Genomic DNA, 27,360 nt, shown 5'->3' on the forward strand with positions numbered 1-27,360 from the left:
AAGGGCTTAAATTTCGTTCCCATTTCTAGAACAACGGACGAATTCTCAATTAAACAAGAGGTAGAAAAATTCCTTCGCCGCGTTCAATTAAAAGCCTTTTCCGAATCAGAAGACTTCAAGAAACGCTCCAGCATAATCAGTATAGTTTCAGAACAATCTTGGAGTCTTGTAGCTATAACGAGCGGTGACCTTATTATTTTGGAAAAGTTCCGTTTTCAAACAGTGTTCCCACGAAATCACAAAGCCAGTGTTTATCCGCTATGTAAAATATTTTATAAAGTTCTACTTTAGGCAGAAAGTTATTTAGATTGGTATGGATGGAAGGCCAAAGTACATTTCTGATGGTAAAACAGCATTTTCAACTTGATCCGTCGGACATTTTAGGCCTTAAAAAGTTGGAATATCTGGATTTATTCACGCCTGATACAATGGCGACAAAAAAGATTCTACTTGGTCATCACAATATTTTGCACCATAATATCAAGTTTTTGGCGAATTCTCTGATAAAAGAGTTGTTAGTGCGAGTTTTACACGTCCTGAATAAAAAAGCGCGGTTCACAAACTGCTTTATATACAAAAATTACTATTTTACTCAAGAATACCTTTTAGTGTCATTCTTAATTGAGATGGGAAAGAGAGAAAGGAAGACGAGAGAAGGCAGCTAAGCTGCTAAGCAAGATCCAATATGGCGGCGTCGGTATACTCGCATTTTTAGCGCATATGAAGAGCATTTTCGAAAGGCTTCATTAATTACCCTTTGCACTCTCAGAACCCGCGAGTCACTGTAAAAACATCATGTATACTTCTTAATGGTAAAGATATAGTTTCTGAAGCAAAGACATCTTCTTCAACTTCCATGAATGATTAAGAAAGAATTTCTCCTTACAACATCAATACAATATCAAGCAGACAAGTGATGAGAAAAAATATATATATTAGTTAGGTGATTATTTGTGGATCCAATATCAAATTCTCTGAACTGGCATCATGAACATTTTATGGCAGACAGTTGAATTCTGGGAATAAAAGGGTTAAGAATAATTCGAAACGGCATCTGAGAGAACTACGTGATAATATGACACAAGGCCTGAGGAAAAAAAAGGTTTAATGTGAAATTCTTGAAACCTTCAAGATTAGTCTTGTGACGTATAGAATTTCAATCAAAATGATGGAGGAAACTAACTCTAAAAGAAGCTTCTATTTTGGGATATCCTTATTAAGACCAAAAACGATGCGAGATTTTGCTTCGAACTACCAATACAGGTCCTAGACATTGAAAAACTTTTAATGCAGATGTGGTCGAGCTGAATTCAATCCAAATACCCCCAGGTATTTTGAACAACTTACATTAAAATAAATTGACTTTTAATTGCCTCTGGGGTTAAAGTTCTCTGCAATTTCCGTGTCGCTCATGACAGTGCAAAACGTGATGCTCGTATCAGTTATTTTTTCAACTGTACTTTTTCGATTAATAAAGCCTTGGTTTTGACTTTCACCTTGTTTGGAAAATTTTTCTGACAAGTTTAAATTATGTCTCCATGAAGGGAACCAGGCTAAGAACGACTGAACGATTAACATACCGCAAATAATTTCACGGTGAACTCTTGCGCTGTCCAAACGTGTCTATGTTTTAAATTATAGAACTCGCGCTGTAGCTTGTAGTGATTTGTAGTTTTAGAATACTTCAAAGCTTGGGACTGTCTCTCATTGTCTGGTACGGTAATTCCAGGTGCAATTCTTCCGAATTTATTACGAAAAATTATTCACAGTTTTGTGTTTTCTCCGTCTCCAAATTTCGACGAAGAATGTAACTCGCTTTCTTCACTATCCATGGAGGCCATTATAAGTGCTTCTTCGTAACATGGTGGCGGAGCAAACGTCTCTAGGAAAACATCTGTAAAAACTGCAACATCCATAGATAAATGAACTTCATTTAAACCTCGGACAGCAGTGAAATAATCTGGCAAATCTATCGCAGAGACCTCAGCGAATGGCTGACGGCGAAGAATATGGTTATGCGGAAGCGAAGGAACCGGAGATTTTGCCAAATCTTCCGCAGGAATCGCAGAGATTACAACTTGGGAAGCGGAAACTTTTGATCCTCTATTGAGGTGTACCAACAACCCCAAAGTCACTCCAACAATCAACAATACTATGCCACTAGCTGCAGTTGTAATGGTTGAGTTTGAGTCTTTAGTGGAGAACCCCAAAATAGCGAATATGAGGAGAATAAGGCTCGTTGCGATGAAAATATAACCGAGGGCTACAGTCAGGGAACAAACACTTGCTTTGCATGTCGACAACCTCGAGTTTCCTTGCTCCACAGAATTCTTCATCATTTTCGAAGCCGTAGTATGACAAAGTTAAGGCTGATAGTTTCGAAAGAAACTGTTTGGGGCTGCGTCGGTGGGAGTAACGAAATAATTCGGATATATCAACAAAGTTGAAATGGTAAATTAGCTACCGTAATGATTACAAAAGCTGACGTTTCGAGCGTTAGCCCTTCGTCGGAGCGAATAGAGGAATTGTGGGTTGTGTGTGCTTTTAAAGGCAGAAAATGGAGCTACGTTATTGGTGGGAGCATGGCAACGAGAAAAACATGAATAGATTATGCGGTAAATGGTTTGAACCCGGGGGTAACATGTGAAGGTGTAGTCTGATCGTCTGGGTGAGTGTAGTCCTGAGAAGGACTGTTGTCGGTGGCAGTGACTGACGTTTCGACAACCTGTGCGGAAGTCATCATCAGAGTCAAGTGAATGATTGTTGTCAGTAGAATGTTCTTATTCCAGTTCGTGAAATGGAATAAGAACATTCGTTCTTATTCCAGTTGCATTCGTGTTCCACACGAACACATTCCACACGAATGTGTTCGTGTGGAACACATTCAGACTACACCTTCACATGAATAGATTAGTGGAATGAAAAGCGTTCGTTGATCCCTGTGGGATTTAGACTGCCGGTTTGAAAGATGAGCTTTTGTTCAAGATTTTTACGGCTTTCCGTGCCACCTAAGTGCAAGGAAAGACCGCAGATTGCCATGTGTTGCTTAGAATGATTAGGTAAATTAAAATGTCTAGCGACTGGTTTCGATGTGTCCTTGTCATTCCTTTCCACGTCTCGAAGGTGTTTTCGGAATCGGTCACCTAGTCTTCTGCCTGTTTCGCCGATGTATATCTTTTTGCAATAAGTGCAAGTTATGCAATAAATTACATTGGCGGAGGTGCACGTGAAGTGATCGGTGATCTTAATGGATCGTTTAGGTCCCGATATTTTATCAGTGTTGTGAATGAAAGGACACGTTTTGCATCGTGCACGAGCGCATTTAAAAGTGCCTGGTTGGTCATTAGGGACTTTAAGCATCGATGACTTTGGGTGTCACGGACGTTCGATCGTTTGCAGGAGGGGGAACCTGGGAACGACGTTGTCGCCACCGGCGTTCGTGACATGATTGCGTTAAGCAAAACAATTACGCTAACTTGCAGACGTAGTCGGTCGACCGTGAAAGTGTAAACACATCCTTTGTGTGGTCTCGATCTTGACAATGTCTACTTTAAAGGAAGCTCGAGAAATGCTCTCTCTAGCATGGAGTCATCATTTTATTTCCGAAGAAGAATTTTTATTGCTGTATGAATCTAGTTTCTCCAGAAATCTATCATTTCCTCACGCCGACTACGATCGTTTTGATCTCGACTCTATGGACGAAGCAGAGTGCTTTCATGAGTTTCGAGTAAGAAAAATGGACATTGTCAGACTTGCTGATGCCCTTGGATTGCCTGCGAGTCTGTGCTGCCACCAACGAACAAAGGCCAACCGCGTAGAGGGACTGTGCATGTTGCTAAAACGATTAGCATACCCATGTCGTTTGGGTGACATGATCCACAGATTTGGACGGGCAGTGCCAGAGATAAGCATGATCACGACACGTTTTGAGAAGTGGATTTTCGACCATCATCACGCCAAGATCACAGAGTGGAATGACCAACTCCTCAGCAGAGACAAACTGCGAGTGTACGCTGATGCCATAGCTGACAAAGGGGCAGCACTGTCCAACTGCTTTGGATTTGTCGATGGCACAGTGCGGCCTATTTGTAGGCCAGGCCAAGACCAAAAGATAGTTTACAACGGCCACAAACGTGTACATGCTTTAAAATTCCAATCAGTGTCATTGCCAAATGGACTCATCGCTCACCTGTATGGACCCGTAGGTACGTGAAAAATAATCATCATTTTTATCGTGCTGCTACAAGACTGCATGCCAAACTGCGAATAGTGCTTGCGATCTTGCTTGCTATTGTAGTACAGTAAATACTAGGAGTCTTATGCACGCTTGGATTACACTAGTCTGATTAACTTTTACTAGCAGCCAGTAATTAAGTATCCCCTTTACAGCGGTTCAAATTAAATGTATGTGTTAAATCTTTGATTGATGGAGAAGATAGATAGATTGATTGATTGATTGATTGAGCCATTTTGTTGTTTTAAACTCACACAGAAGGTAAAAAACATGATGCAGCAATGCTTAAAGACTCTGGGCTACTGGACGATTTGGAGAGAAATGCATTCAGTCCTGTCACTGGCGAGGCCATGTGCATTTATGGCGACCCAGCATATCCACTGCGGCTCCACCTACAGCAACCATTTAGAGAAGCTCCACTCACTGCTCCCATGGAGCAGTTCAATAAGTCCATGAGCTCTGTGCGAACATCTTTGGAGTGGATTTTTGGTGACATTGTGGCATCATTTAAATTCCTTGATTTCAAGAAAAATCTTAAAATCGGGTTAAGTGCTGTTGGCAAACACTATGTGGTTAGTGCATTATTACGAAATGCATTAACATGCATGTATGGAAACACCACTGCTACATTCTTTGACATTGAGCCACCCTCCCTTGAAGAATATTTTGCCTGAAGTTATAACCTGATTGTTTGATGACACACATGTAAGAACAATGGTCTGTAACACACCCTTGAGTCTGCTTTTCTCCCCGAAAAGGGTACCAAGCCTTTTTCCTCACTTTGTTCTGGAAGGGGTTTGACACCCTTTTGAAGAGTAAAAACGGAATTAAGGGAGCATGTATAGATCATTGTTCTTACATGTGTGGGGGTTGACACTTACTCCAAAGAATGGGTGAATTAGCAAATTGACCTCAATTTTAAATGCCTCTATCCTGTAATTGATCATGAATTTCATCATAAAATTGTCAAAGTAGCTCATGTGGATCCACAGCTGCTTTGATGAAATACATTGCCAATAACAGGACAGATACATAAAAAACTAATATCAATTTGCTTTTTATATACTTACAAGTTTTAAAAATAACATGATAACTGTGGGGACTGTGGTTGTTTAATCCCTTAATCTTCTGTACCAAAATAAAAAATAAGGGCTTGTGTTTAAATGCTCATTTACACTGTATGGCAAAGTTTATAGAGTTTTTAATCAAAATTTTATTTCAAAGTAATGTGCCCAGTTTGATATTATAGCAAGTCATGTAAATTTTAAAGTTCTATACATGACATTAATTTCTCAGCAGTAATATACCTTTTGAGGATAAGTAATTATAATGTATATGCTGGTATGAATAAATTGTGTCATCAACAAATTATATAAAATGTAATACAGAAAGCAAGAAGACATCACAACAATAAAAGATATGTTAAGCATAACAAATATGTAAGCAGTCAATTTAGTCACACTAACAAACTCCAACTGAAGTAGATGTTGATTTTTTTGATCAATGAAGTTAATACGTACCGGCGTGTTGCTTTAGTTGGGGCCAATACAATCATAGTTAAAAAAACAAATTTTTAAAAGAGTAGCTCGAAATATATCCAAAAATATTGTAAATCTTCAAATAAGTGGTGCCCAGGGTACTTATTCCAAAGTTGGGTTAAAACAGTAGGGTGCTCATTCAAGAGGGACCCTTCTCAGCTCACTTTAAACATTTTCACAAGCTTAATTGAAGCAAGTATTAATGTTCTTTTCTGGGCCAGGGAAGGGGGCAGCGTGCTTATTTCAATTTTTCTTCTCTAATATTGCCAGAAGCATTTTATACTGCTGTTGTTGCTGTTGAGCCATGTAGGTTTGCATTTGTAGCAACTGTTGCTGTTGTTGTTGCTGGAACTGTTGTTGTTGTTGTTGTTGCTGCTGCTGCTGTTGTAACAGCAGTTGCATCAGGCTGTTATGCTGCTTGTCAAGCAATTGTTGCCTCTCAGCCTCTTTCTCCAACTGCACAGATCTTATTTCTATATCTCTTTCTTTTAGTCTATTCTCTTCATTTGCCCGCTCCCTCAAATAGGCCACCATTTCAGTTCCATTGGATCGCCTCTTTTTGGCCTTGTTTTGATTTTCACCATCCCCATCTGAAAGTGACCGTTTCTTTGTTTCACTCAATGACTCCATGGCTTTGAGCCTGATATCCTTAGCTTGCTCTTGTTCTCTCTGTTTTTTCTCTCTTGCTTTGTCATCCTCCTCATCTCTTGACTGATCACAGGCCTCAGCTCTCTCTATGATTTCTTCAAGTAGCCTGTCCAGCTTGGTTGGCTCAGGACTGATGCCACTGGCTTTTAATTCTTGTGAAGTCTTTTTTTTAAATTTTTCCACCAAGACCATATAATGATCTCTTACAGACCTCTTGTTAACTTTAAACTCTGCTCTTTTGTTGAGAATGTTGGCAATTTTCTCCCATGCCTGTGCCCTGCCCACAGTCTTCTCTTTAGCCCTGTATGGCTCAGCCTGCAAGACTTCGTGGCACAGGAGAATATCTTTCTCTTCACTCCATTCCATTTTACCACTGTTTTAAAACAATGCATGACATTTCAGCCTTTAAAAGACAACTTATACAAGTATCCCGTTAGTTTACATGAACATCATGTCCAGTCGATCTGATGTGATTAAAAAATGCAGTGTTAAACTTCTCTGTAGGATATGTAAATTACGTCCCCCAATTAAACACTACTTGCAGTTTTCGAGCGTGCTCTCTAATTTTGGTAAAATTTATATTTTTCATTCCCAAGCTGAAAATCCTTCCTTTCCAAGCGAGTTTAGGCTAATTTAAATGCTCTATACAGAGGATAGTAGTACGTCAGTAGAGTAAATAATGTGTATTCTACCAGTCAGCCAACAAATGGCATGGCCTGTATACAACCACCACAGTTGCTAACTGTCTTGAATTCTCCCAACCAACCTCGTGTTTAGATGAGGCTATATAAACACGGAAAAAGTGCTCTATTACTTAAGCTTAAATAATATGCTTTACGTGTAAGATTAAGTTTATTAGATGCAACACACATTTTAGTTTCAAACCAATTTGGGCGGTATCACGGCTATCTATATTCTTCTATTAACCTCAGATATTCGTTTAACAAAGATTACTATAGAAAAAAGTGTGTACATTCGTATAGCTAGATGTCGCTTTTTGAGCCGGGCCGGACAGAAAAGATAAACAAAATAGGAACTGCCGACTGTTTGTTGCATAAAACTAACGGACGAATTTTCACATTTATTTGTTGTGGCGAAGTTAACTTTGACCTAAGGCTAAGAATTTTTTTTCTCAAAGTATGCATTACGCTAAGTTACTCGTACGACCTCAGAGACTTTCGTCCAAAAAAAAATTAAGCTGCATGACAACTAACCTCGAGGATCTGCTTGGACCAGCGTAATTTCCTCCTTCACAGGGAACTTGCAAGCTTGACATGACTACAAGTACAACAGCCGAGAAAATTTAATGTGGTTATCGGAGCGAGTGACATCAAATCATCTTCGAAGTACGGTAGTTTTAATCTCAAATCCACCTGTATTTCTGCGTTTTCTCCAGGACGTCAAACTAAGCGATCCTGCGTCGTCGACGTGACCTTTCATCAGGGACGGACGGTGTATCCATAGCAACAGCCAACGACAGCTGATAATTCACTTCCGGCGAACGTCCGTGACTTCCAACGTCGTCGATGCTTAAGGTCCCTAATAGTCTGAAAAGAACTTCTGACCAAAAAATTGCCTATTTTTTTGTCGCGTTTGAATGAAATGAGCGGAGGCTGCGAAAAGATAGTGCTTGTCTCTGGATCGCTTTGAATTAATTTAAAGTTTTTAAGAATGATGGATTTAACTGAGTGGTTGTGAGGGTGAAACGTGAGAGTGAATGGAATGCGGTCGGAATCTTCCTTATGCGACGTTTGTAGTGCTGAATGTCGATCAATAAGTTGAGCGCGGTGGTAACCCGCTTGAACGACGGAAACAGGGTAACCACGTTTATCGAAGAACTGGCACATTGACTCTGATTTGTGGTGGAAATCAGAGTCATCACTACATAAACGACGAAGTCTTAGAAACTGAGAAAAAGGAATGGAATTCTTAACATGAGATGGAAGATGGTTTGTTTGAAGAAGTTGTTTCCGAATGAAAAGCAATTGAGTGTGAGCACTAGTTCGGCTAAGCGTAGTAGTGTTTCAGATTTAGGTTCCTTAACAGTACGTTGATCAAAAAATTGTTTAAGGGCCAGAAGGCCTTCGCCATTTGGAATGACAGTGTAAAGAGACGTAATATCCATGGTGAAAAGAAGTTTGTTTTGGCCAAGGAAATTAAAGTCTCGAAAAATTTGAAGAGCGTGTTGACTGTCTTTAATATATGATGGTAAAGTTTTGACGATGGGAGCCATAATTTTGTCTAGATAGCTGGAGATAAGTTCGGTAGGGCAACTGCAAGCCGAGACAATGGGCCGACCCGGGTTGTTAGGTTTGTGAATTTTAGGTAAAAAGTAAATACGAGAAGTTCTAGGAGTCGTTATGATGAGATTTTTTGCTGTGGCCGGCAATTCTTGTTTAGTTATGAGTTGGTTGATCGTATTCTTGACGGAGTTTTGATTGCTGGCAGTGAGGTCTTTGTCGATCTTTTGATAAAAAGAGGTGTCAGAAAGTTGCCGCAAAGCTTCTTTTTGGTAGAGGTCGGTGCGCCAAACAACGACTGAGCCGCCCTTATCGGCCGCTTTGATAACTATGTCTTCGCGTTTTCTAAGACTTTTTAGAGGCGACCACTCTTGAGAAGAGAGATTAGAAAATTTAGTAATACGTTTGAAATTGAGTTCTATTTCGTCACCGGTCCACGTCACAGGGGAACCACGTGAGATATGCGTGCGCACCTTCGCGTTCAGTTGCTTGTTAACCTTCAAAGCGTTTGGAGCTACGTCGACCACTTTCACTGTTTTATCAAAAATCTTTCCTGGAATCTTACGTAAAACAAACTATCTGTACTGGAGTCGTTAGTTGTTATAGAATACAACTAAACTTGGACCTGACTGATTCATCCCGGATCCAGAACTCAGGGTGACTGCGAGTTGATACCATTCTTGAAAATGGCGGGAAAACGCTCATCCGACAATATGAGTCCGCACAATGCTCGACTCACGGCAGAATCGGAAAAGGAAGACGCAGACACACTCCTTCGTGGCGATGATGTAAATAACTCAGTTCTAAGGACAATTCCTGTCGCTTCAGCAAAAGCCAACGACTCGTTGGAATCGACACTGTTGAAGCTCAATGACAACATGTTGTCAGTATCTCAGTCAATGAGTTCGATGCAAGAAACACTTGCTCGATTTGCCGATGGCCAGAGACACTCGAAAAGGCCAAGAGTTGATGTATTATCTGACTCAGACACCGATTCGAATAATGACGCTTCTGAATCAGACAGTGACACACTGCTTAAAAAAGGAGAAAAGACTTACCCGACACGGGAGTCGAAAGATGATTTGCTCGACACGATCGCAAACGATCTGAATGCTGACGAGCAAACCGACCAAGACGTTTCGGACAAGCTCGCCAAACTCGTCAATAAGAGATGGTCGGAGAAACTAACTTCCGATAAACTCTCAGAGAAATTAAAGAAACATTCCCGACCCGGGAACCTTGGGAGCTTAGTTGCTCCACGTGTAAACCCCGAAATATGGGCAAACATGAGCCACACGGCCAAAAGCTTCGATCTCAGAGCAGCCAACACTCAGAACATCGTTTCTAAGGTGGGCACTATTATTGCAAAATGTACAGAAAACTTGCTCAAGGCCCGCGAAACAGATGTGAAGGAAATTTACCTTGATGAAATGCTTAGTTTTCATACGGATGCTTTGGCGTTGTTGGGCCACTCGCAATATGAATTATCACTGAAAAGGCGCGAGGCGATAAGACCTAACCTCAAGAGAGAATATGCTGCGCTTTGCTCTCCAACTGTCCCAGTTACTTCGCTGCTCTTCGGAGATGACCTTCAACAACAGCTTACAAACATAAAAGCGTCAAATAAAATTTCACAAGTGTCAGTGAATGTAAACAAATCACAAAAGGTTGGCTACAAAAATAATCCTAGCACCAGGGGACAACACAGACCCTCAGACCAGTATTATAAAAGGTCTTTTCATCCCCACAACCAATGGAAAAGTCGTAGCGACAAGTCAAAAAACTTCAAATCCCCCCTCTACAAAAAGAAGGAGGGGGGCAAGAACTAAAGACAAACATTAAGGAGCTGACCAATTTAGGAACCCTACAGGTTAGTAATTTTGAGCTTTATATTGAGAACATCAAACACCGGTTGTTGCGTCAGATTCAGTACTTTAAGGCGGGAAGCATAAGTACATGTTACTCAAGATGGCTGAACTTAACCTCAGACCCTGAGGTCCTTAGCACTGTGCAAGGCCAGCCTATAGAATTTATCTCAACTCCCTTTCAAGACAGGGTCCCACCACAAAAGAAATTTAGTGCAGAGGAAAGCACTATTCTTCAATCTGAGATTAACAAATGACTTCAGAAGGAAGTTATTGTACCTGCTAGAAATGAGCCAGGGCAGTTTATTTCTACTATATTCTTAAGGCCAAAACCTGATGGGTCACATCGGATGATCCTAAATTTGAAAAAACTTAATGAGTCAGTTCAGTATGAACACTTCAAAATGGATACACTGTGGACGGTGATTCGAATGATGAAACCCAACTGTTAAATGGCATCCATTGACATCAAGGATGCATATTATTCAGTCCCCATTGCCGAAACTGACCAGAAATATCTTAAATTTGAGTGGCAGGGAACACTGTACAAGTTCACATGTTTCCCTAATGGGTTGGCATTATGTCCAAGAAAATTTACCAAACTGCTCAAGCCAGTTTACTGTTACCTAAGAAAGAAAGGACACCTTTCTTCTGGCTATATTGATGACTCATACTTGCAGGGCGATGGATACCAGGACTGCCTAGCCAATGTTGTAGATACAATAAAATTATTTGACTCACTGGGTTTCATAATACATCTAGAAAAGTCAGTGTTTATCCCTACACAAATTATAACCTTTCTGGGGTTTGTCCTAGACTCTAGGACTATGAAAGTCTGCCTCACCCAACAAAAACAACTCAAACTCAAAAATGCCTGCTTTCGTATTATTAAGACCCCAAGGCCAACCATCCGTTTGGTAGCACAGTTGTTGGGATTAATGACCTCCAGCTTTCCTGGAGTAATGTATGGTCCACTGTATTACCGCAGACTGGACATGGCAAAAACCGATGCCATATCCCAATGTGGGGATTTTGAGGGTAACATGGAACTGACACCCCTTGTTCTGGAAGATATAAATTGGTGGATGAACAATATTCACTTATCATGTTATGTCATTTACCATGGGGAGCCCCACGCTACCTTATACACTGATGCTTCTACAACCGGATGGGGCTGTGAATTTCAGGGAACCCCCACGGGGGGATCATGGAGCTCAATTGAGGCCCAACATCACATTAATTACCTTGAAATGTTGGCTATCAAATTAGGACTTAAATGTTTCGAGGAAAAAGTCAGGCATCAACATATAAAACTTATGGTGGACAATATGCCAACGGTCACAATTCTTAACAACATGGGTACTAGTCACTCCTGGCAGCTCAATGAGCTCAACAAGGAGATATGGACTTGGTGTATTGATCGAGGAATATGGCTGACTGTAGCCCACATCCCAGGAAAAACCAATGTAGTTGCTGATAGAGAATCTAGACAACATCGAAGAGAAATTGAGTGGACCATTAATTCAGAGCTATATGAAGAGGGTATATGTAAGCTGGCAGTAACACCAACCATTATCTTGTTTGCCTCTAGACTCAACTATAGACTTACACCTTACGTGTCCTACAAGCCCGACCCGGGTGCTGTGGCTGTGGACGCGTTTACTGTACAGTGGTCACAATATGTTTTTTATGCTGTCCCCCCCCCTTTAGTGTGATCACGAGAACCCTTCAGAAGATACAGCAGGATCAAGCGACAGGCTTGCTCGTTGTGCCTTTTTGGCCAATTCAAACATGGTGCCCACCACTATCAAGAATGCTAATACAAGCAACTCTAGTACTACCAAAAAGAAAGAACACACTGTACCTTCCTCAGGATCCCAGTGCAGTGCACCCACTACACAATCAGATGTCTCTACTCCTCTGCCACTTGTCCGGCAACATTTGCAGAGTCAGGGAATTTCATCATCAGCTACCGACATTATCATGCAGTCCTGGCGGATCAGCACAAGAGTCCAATACAGCTCTTACATTAAGAAGTGGTTGGAATACTGTTGTAAATGGCAAATTAATCCAGTTTTCACCACCTGTAGCAAGTGGGCTCAACTTTCTTGCGGAGCTCTATCACAAGGGACTCAGTTATAGTGCGTTAAACACTGCAACGAGCGCATTGGCCAGTGTCATCGCCTTACAAGGTAACCAGTCCTTTGGTAACCACCCGCTTGTTTCTCGTTTCTTAAAGGGAACATTTACAACAAGACCAGCACTACCTAAATACAGGGAAGTGTGGGATGTGAACACAGTTCTTGAACATTTAAAAACTTTACATCCTGCAGAGTCTTTATCCCTAAAATTGTTGTCATTAAAACTAGTTATGTTGCTGGCCATATTGTCAGGCCAACGCTGCCAGACCATTCATGCGTTAACTACAAAGGACATGAAAGCCTCAAACGACAGAGTAATGTTTATCGTAAACGATTTGTTAAAAACTACCAAACCCGGTAAAGAATGTACTAAGGTAGAATTTCTGTCCTTCGATGAAGATCCTCGAATCTGTGTGGTGAGGTATCTATCAGAATATCTGAAGAGGACCCAGAACCTGAGGCACGATCACCATAAGTTGTTAGTTATCAGAAACCACACAGGCCAGTTTCCAAGGACACTGTTAGTAGATGGTTGAAGATGGAATTGAAGCTTGCTGGCATCGATACTTCCACCTTTAGTGCCCACAGCACAAGGGCTGCATCAACCTCAGCTGCAAAAGCCCAGAAACTCTTAATTACCACCATCATGGCTAGTGCTGGGTGGTCATCTGAAAATACCTTCACAAAATATTACAACAAAACAATTTCCAAACCAATAGACAACTTTGGAAAACAACTACTCTATGCTTTGCAAAAATAGACAGTTATCCCCTGCTACACACCTTAAATTCAAACGCTACTTAATTCAAACGGCTGTTAGAGAGTATTACTATTACAGGAATCATTGTTCATGTTCACAACCAGATTGTTCATAACACAATGTGTAAAATTAAATTCTGGTTTGTTGTTGTTATATTTATGGTCGACTTACTCTTACGGTCACATGCTTTCAAGTCTCACGTGGTTCCCCTGTGACGTGGACCGGTGACGAAATAGAATTGAGAAATTAAACGAGACTTACCTGTAAGTTGAAGTTTGATTGAGATTCTATGAGTCACCGGTCTGGAACAGGGGAGTCACGTGCCCACCCTGTCATAACACATATTATAATACATGCTTGTACCAAGAGAATGGGTTATTATGTGCCCACCCTGCTCTTTTTTTTATGTGACCGGTATGTTATTTCTTTGAAGTCTGAACGCGAAGGTGCGCACGCATATCTCACGTGACTCCCCTGTTCCAGACCGGTGACTCATAGAATCTCAATCAAACTTCAACTTACAGGTAAGTCTCGTTTAATTTCTCAATTTGTTGATATCGTGGCGGCATTTTTTGATAAAAAAGTCTAATGATGCGAGTTGGCCCTCTGGGGGAGTCCATTCAGACTTTCGAGTCTGAAGTGTTTCGAAAGTGTCTTTGTTCGAGGTGTTAGAATCATCCTCTTTGTTGTGAAAAAAGGCTTTTAATTGAACGCGGCGAAGGAATTTTTCTACGTCTTGTTTAATCACTTTCCGATTCAGAAAAATCCGTCCTCAGTAAGGGCTTAAATTTCGTTCCCATTTCTAGAACAACGGACGAATTCTCAATTAAACAAAACATTTTCAATAAAGGCGCACGTCAAGATCTTGTATCTATTTGGGTGAAGGAAGAGGACTTCTGTTTTGCGCGATCAGAGGTAAAAACTATTGAGACCAGCAACGTAAATATACCGAAACGAAAACATCTCAATTAAGAAAGGTAAGGAAGGTATCAAATCATACGAGGTTATTTTTTTACATGAATAATAAACTCTTATCTCGCGTTGCCCCTCACGTGGTCACTCGCGTGGCCCCTCGCGTGGTCCCTCGCGTGTTGTGAGTTTGTGAGACAACTTTTAAAGAATCCCAAACCGTAGTTGTGATCATTTAATACACCAACATCATTAATTCACTTCACCCAAGCCGTTTTGCACGCGATACACTAAGGTCCTGGGGAGGGGTGGAAGGGGGGTGGCTGATCCCTCACTTGACTTAAATGGGTATATGGCGCCAATCATGGAATAGATTTTGAGGCGATGAGTCATAGGACTGATACAAATTCTCTTTCGTTAAGTCCCTCAGGGCGCGCAGCAATAAAATGAAATGATTTTGTTTTAAAGTGGATGAGGGTTGAACGCTTTTGGCGGCACAGCCCCACCCAAAATTATGTCAAGAATTCCCACCCCCCTCTTCCCCCTTCTCTCTATCGTGAAGGGCAGAGTCACTCTTTTAAGAGGTTATTCAAATTCGTCGAGGTGCAGCATTGAAAAATAAGGAAATTAGATTAAAATTAGTCAATAATCACTTCAAATAATGAACATTATCAGTGATTTTCGATGTGATTTGAGTAAAAGCTGGAGACCACTTTTAAGACATTTTTTAAATCCCATCAATACCTTCTTAATAAAAATTAACGGTAAAAAACTACGACGTTTCGAAGTCTGCATGACCTCATTATCAAGTAAAATGTTAAAACTGTTGTAAAATTGTAGCTCAGGGATTATATACAAATAAAATGTGATAACTTCATTAGAATAATGAGCGTTCATTGTTATTGGTGTTTAGCATGTCAGATCGTGCAGTATATGTTTAAATAAATACTTTTGCACGTATTGAGTCAGACTGCGTGTTTAGCTTTGGTTTTTTGTTCGCGAATGAATAGCATTTCGTGAATTAGGCAGTCCATTTTTCCGCGGCATTTCTTGAGAACGGAAAACATTTCCTCTAGGCTAGTGGACGCTACACTGTGGGCTTCTTTCAGACGCTTGCCAATGACAGAGGCTTTATGTTCTTCTATGCGTTGATGAAGATGGCGTGTGGTATAACCGATATAATCCGCATCGCACGAATCACATTTAAAAGTGTAAACAACGCATTGGTGGTTAATTAAAGCGGGCTTCTCTTCTTGTATCTTGAGCTTTCCCTCGATCTTACGACTCGTGAAAACTGGTTGTAGGTCAGTTCCGATTTTCCGGCCAAGATCTTTCAGCTGATGTCTTACTGTGTCGGCCGATTTTTGGTCTTTAAATGGTAAAGTTATTCTGACAGGTTTTTGTGTAGCCGCGTCAAGTTCAGTTGGGGTTTCGTGACGGCTTTGGATCGTAGAACTCGTGTACCAGGCGATAGCTGAGTTGATGAGTTTCACTGGGTACTTAAGCTTAGTAAACATCCGCTTGAGATGCTGGCATTCCTTCGTAAAAGATTCTTTCGTTGATGACAGGTGGTAAGCTCGGTTCAGCATTGTATTCAGCAGAGATCTTTTGTAACGCTGATCGACATGGCTCTGGTAATGTAAGAGCAGTCCTGTATCAGTTGGTTTATGATATACGCTTGTTGTCAGGTGGCAACCGTTTTTCTCAATCATCATACCGAGGAATGGAAGCTTGTTGTTTTCAGCAATTTCCATTGTGAACTGTATGGCAGGATGGCATTCGTTCAATGTTGAAAGGAAGGCTGTTGCGGCTTGAATATTTGGCATCGTGGCTAATGTGTCGTCGGCGTACCTTTTGTAGAAACTTGGTAACTTGTTGTTGCGATCCAGTTGTTCTTCAATGGAGCACAGGAAAACGTTTGCCATAAGGGGTCCCAGGGGCGAGCCCATGGCCACACCGTCCACCTGCTCGTAAAGTTGACCGTCGAACTGAAATAGTTGATCTTTGGTTGCTATTCTTAAAAGTTCGGTAAGACCTGTCTTTGTGAGGTTGAGACCATGCGTTTCATTAAACCAGTTGTTTTTAAAGGCTTTTTCAGCGATGATCTCAATAGTCTCGTCGAGTGGCACGTTGGTAAATAAAGCACATACGTCATACGACATGAGAATGTCATTCGGGTTGAGTGGTGTTTCCCTTATCACTTCGGCGAAGGAGAAGATATCGCAGATAGTGTGCTGATTTAATGAAAGGGGCTTGAGCTTCTCTTCAAGCCACTTGGCCAGGGCGAAGTTGTAGGTCCCAGTCGATGATAGTATCGGTCGCATTGATAGTTGCTGTTTGTGAGTCTTTGGAAGACCATAAGAATAGCAACCAAAGATCAACTATTTCAGTTCGACGGTCAACTTTACGAGCAGGTGGACGGTGTGGCCATGGGCTCGCCCCTGGGACCCCTTATGGCAAACGTTTTCCTGTGCTCCATTGAAGAACAACTGGATCGCAACAACAAGTTACCAAGTTTCTACAAAAGGTACGTCGACGACACATTAGCCACGATGCCAAATATTCAAGCCGCAACAGCCTTCCTTTCAACATTGAACGAATGCCATCCTGCCATACAGTTCACAATGGAAATTGCTGAAAACAACAAGCTTCCATTCCTCGGTATGATGATTGAGAAAAACGGTTGCCACCTGACAACAAGCGTATATCATAAACCAACTGATACAGGACTGCTCTTACATTACCAGAGCCATGTCGATCAGCGTTACAAAAGACCTCTGCTGAATACAATGCTGAACCGAGCTTACCGCCTGTCATCAACGAAAGAATCTTTTACGAAGGAATGCCAGCCTCTCAAGCGGATGTTTACTAAGCTTAAGTACCCAGTGAAACTCATCAACTCAGCTATCGCCTGGTACACGAGTTCTACGATCCAAAGCCGTCACGAAACCCCAACTGAACTTGACGCGGCTACACAAAAACCTGTCAGAATAACTTTACCATTTAAAGACCAAAAATCGGCCGACACAGTAAGACATCAGCTGAAAGATCTTGGCCGGAAAATCGGAACTGACCTACAACCAGTTTTCACGAGTCGTAAGATCGAGGGAAAGCTCAAGATACAAGAAGAGAAGCCCGCTTTAATTAACCACCAATGCGTTGTTTACACTTTTAAATGTGATTCGTGCGATGCGGATTATATCGGTTATACCACACGCCATCTTCATCAACGCATAGAAGAACATAAAGCCTCTGTCATTGGCAAGCATCTGAAAGAAGCCCACAGTGTAGCGTCCACTAGCCTAGAGGAAATGTTTTCCGTTCTCAAGAAATGCCGCGGAAAAATGGACTGCCTAATTCACGAAATGCTATTCATTCGCGAACAAAAACCAAAGCTAAACACGCAGTCTGACTCAATACGTGCAAAAGTATTTATTTAAACATATACTGCACGATCTGACATGCTAAACACCAATAACAATGAACGCTCATTATTCTAATGAAGTTATCACATTTTATTTGTATATAATCTCTGAGCTACAATTTTACAACAGTTTTAACATTTTACTTGATAATGAGGTCATGCAGACTTCGAAACGTCGTAGTTTTTTACCGTTAATTTTTATTATCAAATGTATTTCTAAACATTCTCTGATTAGAATACCTTCTTAGCCGTATTTTTCCGTGTTTTTCCGCGCGCCTAAAAAAAAGGAACCGCCATTTGAACTTACCTCTTAGAACGTCCCTGCTTTAGTTTTGTAGCTAGTGTCTGAAAGCTTCCTTAAAATGGTTTTCCTCTGTCGATCATTAGACACATCAACGAGTGCTGTAAATACAGCCTGATTTCCCTGAAAATTATTTCTTTCCAGAAGGACTTAAAAGGCCGCCTATCAGTGTAAACAGAGATGCAACTTCGTCAATTAGATTACGTGACTCGGAGATGAATCGTGCGATTTGCAATTGCACGCGCGTAGCCAATCAAAGTGCATTGCCACAAATGCCCGATAGTTTCACTTCCGCTTACCGAAGTGTGTTGTAGTCTATTAACGTGAGTAAAATACTGAACTTATAAATAATATAAATAGATGGTTCCAGACGGCGAGACAAGATAACGATTGTCTCACTTTTCTCCGCAGAGGCAAGCTCTTCAAATAACTTCTCTCTTCACGGACGTAAACTTTATGCCTGAAAAAATCGCTTGTTTAACTTTGTCATACTGCGGCTTCGAAAATGACGAATGATTCTGTGGAGCAAGGAAACTCGAGGTTGTCGACATGCAAAGCAAGTGTTTGTTCCCTGACTGTAGCCCTCGGTTATATTTTCATCGCAACGAGCCTTATTCTCTTCATATTCACTATTTTCGGGTTCTCCACTAAAGACTCAAACTTAACCATTAGAACTGCAGCTATTGGCATAGTATTGTTGATTGTTGGAGTAACTTTGGGGTTTTTGGTACACCTCAATAGAGGATCAAAAGTTTCCGCTTCCCAAGTTGTAATCTCTGCGATTCCTGCGAAAGATTTGGCAAAATCTCCGGTTCCTTCGCTTCCGTATAACCATATTCTTCGCCGTCAGCCATTCGCTGAGGTCTCTGCGGTAGATTTGCCGGATTATTTCACTGCTGTTCGAGGTTTAAATGAAGTTCATTTATCTATGGATGTTGCAGTTTGTAAAGATGTTTTCCCAGAGAAGTTTGCTCCGCCACCATGTTACGAAGAAGCACTTATAATGGCTTCCATGGATACTGAAGAAAGCAAGTTACATTCTTCGTCGAAATTTGGAGACGGAGAAAACACAAAACTGAATAATTTTTCGTAATAAATTCGGAAGAATTGCACCTGGAATTACCGTACCAGACAATGAGAGACAGTCCCAATTTTTGAAGTATTCTAAAACTACAAATCACTACAAGCTACAGCGCGAGTTCTATAATTTAAAACATAGACATGTTTGGACAGCGCAAGAGTTCTCCGTGAAGTTATTTGCGGTATGTTCATCGTTCAGTGGTTCTCACCCTGGTTCCCTTCATGGAGACATAATTTAAACTTGTCAGAAAAATTTTCCAAACAAGATGAAAGTCAAAACCAAGGCTTTATTAATCGAAAAAGTACAGTTGAAAAAATAACTGATACCGGAGCCGATCACGTTTTGCATTGTTGTGATCGACACGAACATTGCAGAGAACTTTAACCCCAGAGGCAATTAAAAGTCGTTTTATTTTAATGTAAGTTGTTCAAAATACCTGGGGGTATTTGGATTGCATTCAACTCGACCACATCTGCATTAAAAGTTTTTAAATGTCTAGGACCTGTATTAGCAGTTCGAAGCAAAATCTCGCATCGTTTTTGGTCTTAATCAGGATATCCCAAAATAAAAGCTTCTTTTAAAGTTTCCTCCATCACTTTTATTAAAATTCTATACATCACAAGATCAATCTTTAAGGTTTTACGAATTTCACATTAAACCTTTTTTTTTTTCCTCAGGCCTTGTGTCATGATCACGTAGTTCTCTCAGATGCCATCTCGAATTATTCCTAACCCTTTTATTCCCAGAATTCAACTGTCTGTCATAAAATGTTCACGATGCCAGTTCAGAGAATTTGATATTGGATCCACAAATAATCACCTAACTAATATTTTTTTTTCTCATCACTTGTCTGCTCATATTGTATTGATATTGTAAGGAGAAATTCTGTCTTCATCACTCATGGAAGTTGAAGATGTCTTTGCTTCAGAAACTATATCTTTACTATTAAGAAGTATGCATGATGTTTTTACAGTGACTCGCGCGTTCTGAGAGTGCAAAGGGTAATTAATGAAGCCTTTCGAAAATTCTCTTCATATGCGCTAAAAATTCGAGTATATCGACGCCGCCATATTGGATCTTGCATAACAGCTTAGCTGCCTACTCTCATCTTCCTTCTCTCTTTCCCATCTCAATTACGAATGACACTAAAAGGTATTCTTGAGTAAAAGAGTAATTTTTGTATATAAAGCAGTTTGTGAACCACGCTTTGTTACAGAGCGGATAAACAGTGGCTTTATGATTTCGTGGGAACACTGTTTGAAAACGGAACTTTTCCAAGATACTAAGGTCACCGCTCGTTAAAGCAGCAAGACTCCAAGATTGTTCTGAAACTATAATGATTATGCTGGAGCGTTTCTTGAAGTCTTCTGATTCGGAAATCCATATAAATAGACCTCAGAGGCCATAATTGTCGGACATTGATTGAAACCCGCAGCATTAAACTTGATAAGGAGAGGCAGAACGTCACTGAATGTATTTAAACATTTGACTCGGTTATTTGTCGCACAGATTCATGTGCTCTTTACGTTTCTTTTATTAGCAAGCCTGGTTAAGGTCACGCAATTTTCTGAAAATTTAAGCGCTCAATAAGAGTGGCATGGGCCAAAATGTTTTCGTTTTTCAAGCTTCTTTTTCTGCACTTTTTTCAATTGCAATCGATACACTGTTGATAAAGGATTTTGTTATTCTTTATAATGCACCAGACAAACTGATTTACAACATGATTTATAACGCCCATTTGAACTTTTTCAAGTTCGAATCCAAACAGGAAGTCGTCAATTAGATTTTGACGTCACGCCTATAGAGGGACACCTCAAAGTAATCTAACAGTTTCAACTTCCTGTGACTAAAATGACGAACGCTCATACACAAAAGAGAAAGAAAAAAGGAAACAGGAGAAAAATATGTCTTATAGCTGTGTCGATAGCTACGCATTGATTACCCTTCCTACGCTTTTGATGCAAATCCCACAATTTAACAATTTGTTTTTCTTTTCTTACAATAGGTCCCCTCATGCGTACAACCGGAAGTCCATCCGATCACGTACGTTTGATTAAACTATTTTTGTTTGACACTAATTTTGCAGAATATCCAACTGGCGAATCGCACGAACGAGAAGAGGGTTTTCGAAATAAATAATCAAAATGTTAATTAAATCCAAACATTTTTACAAAGATATTCAAAATGTATTAACATCTGGTGAAAAGAAAAATACCTACTCCTGTTAGACGGTTGTAATTCTACCGTCACCACATTCTTCCTTAAAATTGTTCGTATCTGCCTCGTTTGTCGTAAGAGTTAATGCAGTCAATTCAAGTGCTTGTTCGTAACACGGTGGTGGAAGGTTGGGGACATCTTCCGTCCAGACTCCCGCGTCTACAGCTGAATAAAGATTATCAATGTTTGCGACAGCAGTAAAGTAATCAGGCAAATCTGATGCTGGACTTAAAAACAGACAACTCGAAGGAATGTCATCATGCTGAAGAACAGGGGCAGGAGATTTTTCCAAATCTTCTGCTGGGATCGTAGAAATAACGACTGACTCTGCAACTTGACGAGCGGAGCACTTTTTGGATCTCTTGAAATATCCTCCAAGAAGGCCAGAACCAAGAACCATCAATGAAAGGCCAACAGCCGAAAAAATCTGTATGAAACGCTTTGGGTCATTTATGTCTGACGAACTCCGCTTGCAATCACTGCAACCTGCCGGAGCCATTAGTACAATCACAAATCCAAAGTTAAGCACTCCAGCTCCAACGCAGAGGAGAGCGAAGACTAAGAGTATTAAAGAACACTTCTGCGATGTGTTTGAAACTCTCGTGGATTCCTGAGCTTCGTTTGTAACTTGACGTTCATCTTCCATGATAAAACGGTGTTCGGTTTACTCTTTTTTTCGTAAAATGCGACTCTCTTGTGCTTCTCCTACACTTGTTACCTTAACGGAGGTTCATGTCAGAATAGTAATGGACTTTTGCAGACCTCTGCTTTGTACGTTTTGGTCGGGACACCATCAGAGTAAAAAAATATTCTATGGCTCTGTTCATTTGACTTTTAAGAGCAATTCCGGCTGCTTCAATGAATGATTTTATAAAAAACCAATTTGCATTGGTGGCGGTCATAGTCAAAACGGCACGTGTCCACGAGAAGCAAATTATTGCGTCAAACTTAATGATAATAGGTCTTTACGTAAAATGGGTCACACATGAAGGTCGCATACTTCAAGCGTGCAACATTATTGCAACACCGCAAATACGCAAGGTAAACACCGCCAAACCGCAAGAAAAATTGACTAAAACACCAATAGTAACGATATTCCTTTTCTTCTGCAGTTCGTTTTAGGTAGCATCACATAACATACGACTATAATAATATTATAGTCGTATGTTATGTTATAGTCGTATGTTATGTTAATATTATAGCTTGTTAGCTCAATTGGTAGAGCGCTGCACTAGTATCGCAGAGGTCAGTGGTTCGAATCACGTACAGGCCTGATTTTTTTTCAGGTCTGATTTTCGCTGTTGCTTAAATAGCGCTATCTCCTGCGAGGATCGTGCATCATACGTATCTAATACCGCAGTTCAAAGTATATGAACTTCATATATTTCATTGTATCTTATTTATCACTTTCACGGGTTTATTACGAATCAACTTAACGGCCTGTTCCCAGTTGGCTTGTTAGCTCAATTGGTAGAGCGCTGCACTAGTATCGCAGAGGTCAGTGGTTCGAATCCCGTACAGGCCTGATTTTTTTTCAGGTCTGATTTTCGCTGTTGCTTAAATAGCGCTATCTCCTGCGAGGATCGTGCATCATACGTATCTAATACCGCAGTTCAAAACATATGAACTTCATATATTTCATTGTATCTTATTTATCACTTTCACGGGTTTATTACGAATCAACTTAACGGCCTGCTCCCAGTTGGCTTGTTAGCTCAATTGGTAGAGCGCTGCACTAGTATCGCAGAGGTCAGTGGTTCGAATCCCGTACAGGCCTGATTTTTTTCAGGTCTGATTTTCGCTGTTGCTTAAAATAGCGCTATCTACTGCGAGGATCGTGCATCATACGTATAATAATATTGTTAATAATAATAAAAAAATCTCGAAAGTGGTTGTATTTAATTGAAAAATTATATTAATTTAACTTATCGCGATACAATATATTTAAATTATGAACGTAAACACAAACAATTTTCAAGTGAAGGGGGTAAGTTTCTGGATAAACCCTGGTGCGGCGTCGGTCAGTCACGTGACAACCAAACGAACAGAGGTTAACCATATTCCATTCCGCGGGGCTATTATAGATAATAATAACAAAAAATCTCGATAGTGGTTGTATTTAATTGAAAAATTTATCTTAATTTAATTTATTGCGACACAACATATTTATGAACGTAAACACAAACAATTTTCAAGTAAAGGGGGTAAGTTTGTGGATAAACCCTGGTGCGGCGTCGGTGGGTGGTGTTACAAGGTAATTGAAATGATAATGTGAATTGGTCAGCGTAAAGAGTTTTCAGACATGCCCCTGCTAGAGAGTAGGGGCGCCCACCATGGATCTGTATCGGACTTTACCTTTGGTAGTTCGGACGTGGCTTCTTTAGGTCGATAATGTATCAAACAGAGTAGCAAATATTGTATTCCGTTCGCATTTTCCGGTGGTTTTATTGTGGACAGAACCATGATCGTCTTACTTGATTCGCTCCAGCAAGGCCTAATTCAAATTTGTTGAAGCGTAATGTTTAAAAAATACGGTAATATAATTTAAATGAGTGAAAACCACTTCAAATAGTGACACTTGTGTGTTATTCTGACCCAGACGTTCAACGATAACTTTTGCTGTGATTTTCATTGTGTGAAAAGCGGTTGAACACCACTTTTGAATAAATTTTCAATTAAAAAAGTGACTTTCTTGCTGTGTTGCAAAAAGTGACTTTCTTGCTATGGGCACCCTAAACTTCTAATTCCGGCTTCCGGTAAAAGTTTGATACGAAGAACGAAGTTCTGTGTATTTTGTCTCTTAGTTACACCAAGGTATGCTTCCTATAATGCCTCTACATACTCAAAACCAGTTAAACTGACGAGAAGCTTAAAAAGCAAAGCGTTTTAGAGGCCCTGAAGGCGGCCAGAAGTTGAGAGTTTTTCAATTCTCTTACTCATGAGATTACTGGCTTTTCAGCCCTCGTATCATTTAGAAAAAGACTGAAAAATGTATATTCTCAAGTAATTCAAACAAAATAAATAAATAAAATAAATTTAAAGTTTTTCGTGGTGATTACTACATATGCTTTTTGTTTGTATCGTTTAGTTTGGAGAGCTCCGACAAAAGTGTTTGCGTGCAGTTGACTTCCTGTGGTTGAAAAAAGTGTTTGCGTGCAGTTGACTTCCTGTGGTTGAAAAAGTTTAATAAAATTACTCAGGTTTTTCTATCGAAACTATCAATGTGTTCATTCATATGAGTATCTTCCTTTATTTTGTATAAGGCCTGATCATAAAACTACGATAACAGCGTAAGTTAATTGTTTTGTGGAAGTTTCCGCAAGCTACTTATCAGTGTGAACGATAGTTCAATTTGCGTCAGCAAGTCATTTCCATAACATGGCTCGTGTTGTCTCACGCGATTTGCACTTGCCAGCGACTAAGGTGCGTTGCTATTACTGCCTGTCACGGTTTCGCTAAGGTTTGACAAAGGCTCACCCTTTATTTGAAGAAGCAACGGGTCTCCATAAAGTGCGTCTGAAGAAATCATCGGTTTTATTTTGTCATTTCAAGCCTTCAAAAATGACAAATTATTTTGTGGAACAAGAAAACTCGAGGTTGTCAAGTTTTAAAGAAAAGGTTTCTCCCATGGTAGCAATTCCCGCTCTTATTTGTATGGCAGGAAGCCTTATTCTGTTCGCATACGCTATTTTCGATCTGTCCAATAAAAACTCAACTGTTAGAATTGCAACCATTGCCACAGTGCTCTTGATGGTTGGACTGGCATTGGCAGTGTTGGTACGACCCAGACCACGATCAAAAACATGCGATGCTCAAGCTGTGATCTCGGCGATTTCTGCGGAAGATTTGGCAACATCAGGCTCCGGCTCCTATCCTTCTTAACAACCATATTCCTCGCCGTCAGCCGTCTCTTAGGGCCTCTTCGATAGATTTGCCAGATTGTATTGCTGTCCAAAGTGTTAGTGGAATCGATTTATCTCAGGATACTGCTGTTTGGATATCGAAGACTTCCAGAAACTCCACCTTCATGTTACGAAGGTGCCCTCAAACTACCTTTTCAGTAAAACCGACGAAGAGAGCTCACCGCCGTCTGCATTGGAATTTGGAAATGGAGAGGACAGAACACTCTGATCAATTTTCTTCGCAGATATTTAACCACAACACCTGTCTTCATATAAGGTTAGAAGTTCCGAACAAGACTACATATGAGTCAGGAGTCAGACTGTTATAAACCTGTTATAAACCTGTTATAAACCCGTTATAAACCTTTTATAAACCTGTTATAAACCTGTTATAAACCTGTTATAAACTTTACGAAGCAGTTTGTCACTACAAAACTCATACGCCTACTGCCAGTTATAATACACATGAATAAAGGCTGATAGTTTCGAAAGAAACTGTTTGGGGCTGCGTCGGTGGGAGTAACGAAATAATTTGGTTATATCAACAAAGTTGAAATGGTAAATTGGCCACCGTAACGATTACAAAAGCTGACGTTTCGAGCGTTAGCTCTTCGTCGCTCCGACGAAGGGCTAACGCTAGCCTGCGAACAGGTTCCCGGCTTGGAGGAGCACAACGGCGCGAAGCAGGGGAAGGGGAGCCTGCACGCGTCTTGCTAATTCGCGTTTACCTCCCACAAGAACCCCGCAGAGGACTTCTATTGTTAACTGTCAAATGTCAACCAGTCAGCTCGCGCCGGAAGTCAAAATCCAAAACAGAAAACAAACAAACGAACAGGCTCCCGGCGAGCAAGCGCCATGTCTCACGGAGGCATTTTTAACAGCAACTGTTTAATAATGACACTTTGAGTGTTTTCATCTGCAGTCCCGGTGATTGCAAGTATTGGTGTCCCTTAAAAAGATAAAACGAATAAATTCAAACGTAATCAAAGTAAAGAATGACTACAGCGTCTTGGTCAGGAAATCAAGTAATGCAATCAAAAGACTCCTAAAATAACAGGCACGGCAACGCAGACTTAAGCTTATCGGTGAATGACTATAGAACTTGATTTTCCTTGTTTACAAAAGGATCTGATCTGCGACAATTTCCCAAACGCGTCACGGAAAGCAACATTTGCACCGAGTTTTGCCTCAGACCTGTGAACAATCATTGAACAAGTGAGTAACAATTTAGTTAGAAGTAAACCCAACAGTATTCGTTAGAAACATAATGCCTTTCTCCAGTCCACATCTTAACAGTATGGGACTCATCCACCACAACTGCGGCCAATTTTCTGTCAAGAGAAGAGCAGTTATCTTTTAAAATGACGAGGAATCGTTTCTCCACAACTGTCTCAGCCGAACCGAAACTTTGCGGCCCTCAGCCGAAATTTTGCGGCACGCAACTCGTCTTCCGAGATATCCTCTGTGGCGCCGAGATACCCATAATTCCGGCCTCAGCAATTTGGTCTTCTATGATGCTTTTCAAAGGACAAATAACCAACACAGTTTGCCGCTCTTCCCCTTCAATCGACACAGCAACAGCAAAGAGTTGGAAAATAAGACTTTTGCCGTATCCTGTCGGAAGATCCGCGTGCACATCATCTTTCTTAAGTAAATAGTCTACAGCATTACGCTGTTCGGGCTTCAATTGCAGCGTAAACTTCAAATTATTTGATCTATGGTCACAAGCCTCGCGAAGAACAGCATCCCTTCTTTCCGCCATTTTAATTTTTTGTCTCTACCGGAACTGAAAACTTAGACTACGTCATGAAAAATTAAAATCAACCAATCAGCGCTTTGCGTCCAAATTTTGGACGCAGACGTTCGATATTCTGAGACTTGCGTACAGGCTCCCCTTCCTGTGTCCCCACCTCTGATTGAACGGGGAGCCTGTTTGCAGGCTAGGCTAACGCTCGAAACGTCAGCTTTTGCAATCGTTACGGTGGCCATACTGCCAGTTATAGTTTAAACCATTTAAACGTTTTCAAGGAGTAACGGATCTGAAACTATATATTTTAATATTATATAACGATACGTTGGGTCGTTTCCGGGAGAAACGTT

The 27,360-nt window shown here is 40.6% G+C and overlaps 6 protein-coding genes across 6 annotated transcripts; 4 read left to right on the forward strand and 2 right to left on the reverse strand.

Annotated features, from left to right (window-relative positions):
• Positions 1–3,342: 3,342 nt before the first annotated feature.
• Positions 3,343–5,670, forward strand: LOC148716977 (uncharacterized). The gene is made up of 2 exons (XM_088745059.1): positions 3,343–4,205; positions 4,493–5,670. Exons 1-2 carry the CDS (start codon positions 3,542–3,544, stop codon positions 4,906–4,908), a joined length of 1,080 nt encoding a protein of 359 aa, XP_088601185.1. The 5' UTR covers positions 3,343–3,541; the 3' UTR covers positions 4,909–5,670.
• LOC148716978 (uncharacterized) lies at positions 5,424–7,964 on the reverse strand. Its single transcript, XM_088745060.1, has 3 exons — positions 7,794–7,964; positions 7,635–7,698; positions 5,424–6,793 (listed from the first exon to the last, which is right to left on the reverse strand). The coding sequence occupies exons 1-3, from the start codon at positions 7,858–7,860 to the stop codon at positions 6,016–6,018; spliced, it is 909 nt and encodes a 302-aa protein (XP_088601186.1). The 5' UTR covers positions 7,861–7,964; the 3' UTR covers positions 5,424–6,015.
• Positions 7,965–9,346: 1,382 nt separating this feature from the next.
• LOC148716979 (uncharacterized) lies at positions 9,347–10,489 on the forward strand. Its single transcript, XM_088744654.1, has one exon. It carries the CDS (start codon positions 9,347–9,349, stop codon positions 10,487–10,489), a length of 1,143 nt encoding a protein of 380 aa, XP_088600780.1.
• Positions 10,490–10,977: 488 nt separating this feature from the next.
• LOC148716980 (uncharacterized) lies at positions 10,978–12,240 on the forward strand. The gene has a single exon (XM_088744656.1). It carries the CDS (start codon positions 10,978–10,980, stop codon positions 12,238–12,240), a length of 1,263 nt encoding a protein of 420 aa, XP_088600782.1.
• A 98-nt stretch (positions 12,241–12,338) lies between these two features.
• Positions 12,339–17,984, forward strand: LOC111336250 (uncharacterized). The gene is made up of 2 exons (XM_088744657.1): positions 12,339–13,082; positions 16,690–17,984. The coding sequence occupies exons 1-2, from the start codon at positions 12,339–12,341 to the stop codon at positions 17,773–17,775; spliced, it is 1,830 nt and encodes a 609-aa protein (XP_088600783.1). The 3' UTR covers positions 17,776–17,984.
• Positions 17,985–20,635: 2,651 nt separating this feature from the next.
• LOC148716981 (uncharacterized) lies at positions 20,636–22,315 on the reverse strand. Its single transcript, XM_088745061.1, has one exon. The coding sequence runs from the start codon at positions 22,002–22,004 to the stop codon at positions 21,366–21,368; it is 639 nt and encodes a 212-aa protein (XP_088601187.1). The 5' UTR covers positions 22,005–22,315; the 3' UTR covers positions 20,636–21,365.
• Between the last annotated feature and the right edge of the window lie 5,045 nt (positions 22,316–27,360).

The sequence above is a fragment of the Stylophora pistillata genome, chromosome 14 (genome assembly GCF_964205215.1).
Source record: "Stylophora pistillata chromosome 14, jaStyPist1.2, whole genome shotgun sequence".
Lineage (NCBI taxonomy): Eukaryota > Metazoa > Cnidaria > Anthozoa > Scleractinia > Pocilloporidae > Stylophora > Stylophora pistillata.

Coding starts and splice junctions, on each gene's coding strand:
- LOC148716977 (XM_088745059.1), top strand. CDS start 3,542: ATGTCTACTTTAAAGGAAGCTCGAGAAATGCTCTCTCTAGCATGGAGT. Junction 4,206..4,492: donor TCACCTGTATGGACCCGTAG/GTACGTGAAAAA, acceptor AAACTCACACAG/AAGGTAAAAAACATGATGCA.
- LOC148716978 (XM_088745060.1), bottom strand. CDS start 7,860: ATGAAAGGTCACGTCGACGACGCAGGATCGCTTAGTTTGACGTCCTGG. Junction 7,699..7,793: donor GAGAAAACGCAGAAATACAG/GTGGATTTGAGA, acceptor TTGTACTTGTAG/TCATGTCAAGCTTGCAAGTT. Junction 6,794..7,634: donor GGTCCAAGCAGATCCTCGAG/GTTAGTTGTCAT, acceptor GTTTTAAAACAG/TGGTAAAATGGAATGGAGTG.
- LOC148716979 (XM_088744654.1), top strand. CDS start 9,347: ATGGCGGGAAAACGCTCATCCGACAATATGAGTCCGCACAATGCTCGA.
- LOC148716980 (XM_088744656.1), top strand. CDS start 10,978: ATGGCATCCATTGACATCAAGGATGCATATTATTCAGTCCCCATTGCC.
- LOC111336250 (XM_088744657.1), top strand. CDS start 12,339: ATGCTAATACAAGCAACTCTAGTACTACCAAAAAGAAAGAACACACTG. Junction 13,083..16,689: donor AAGATCCTCGAATCTGTGTG/GTGAGGTATCTA, acceptor AGTCTTTGGAAG/ACCATAAGAATAGCAACCAA.
- LOC148716981 (XM_088745061.1), bottom strand. CDS start 22,004: ATGGAAGATGAACGTCAAGTTACAAACGAAGCTCAGGAATCCACGAGA.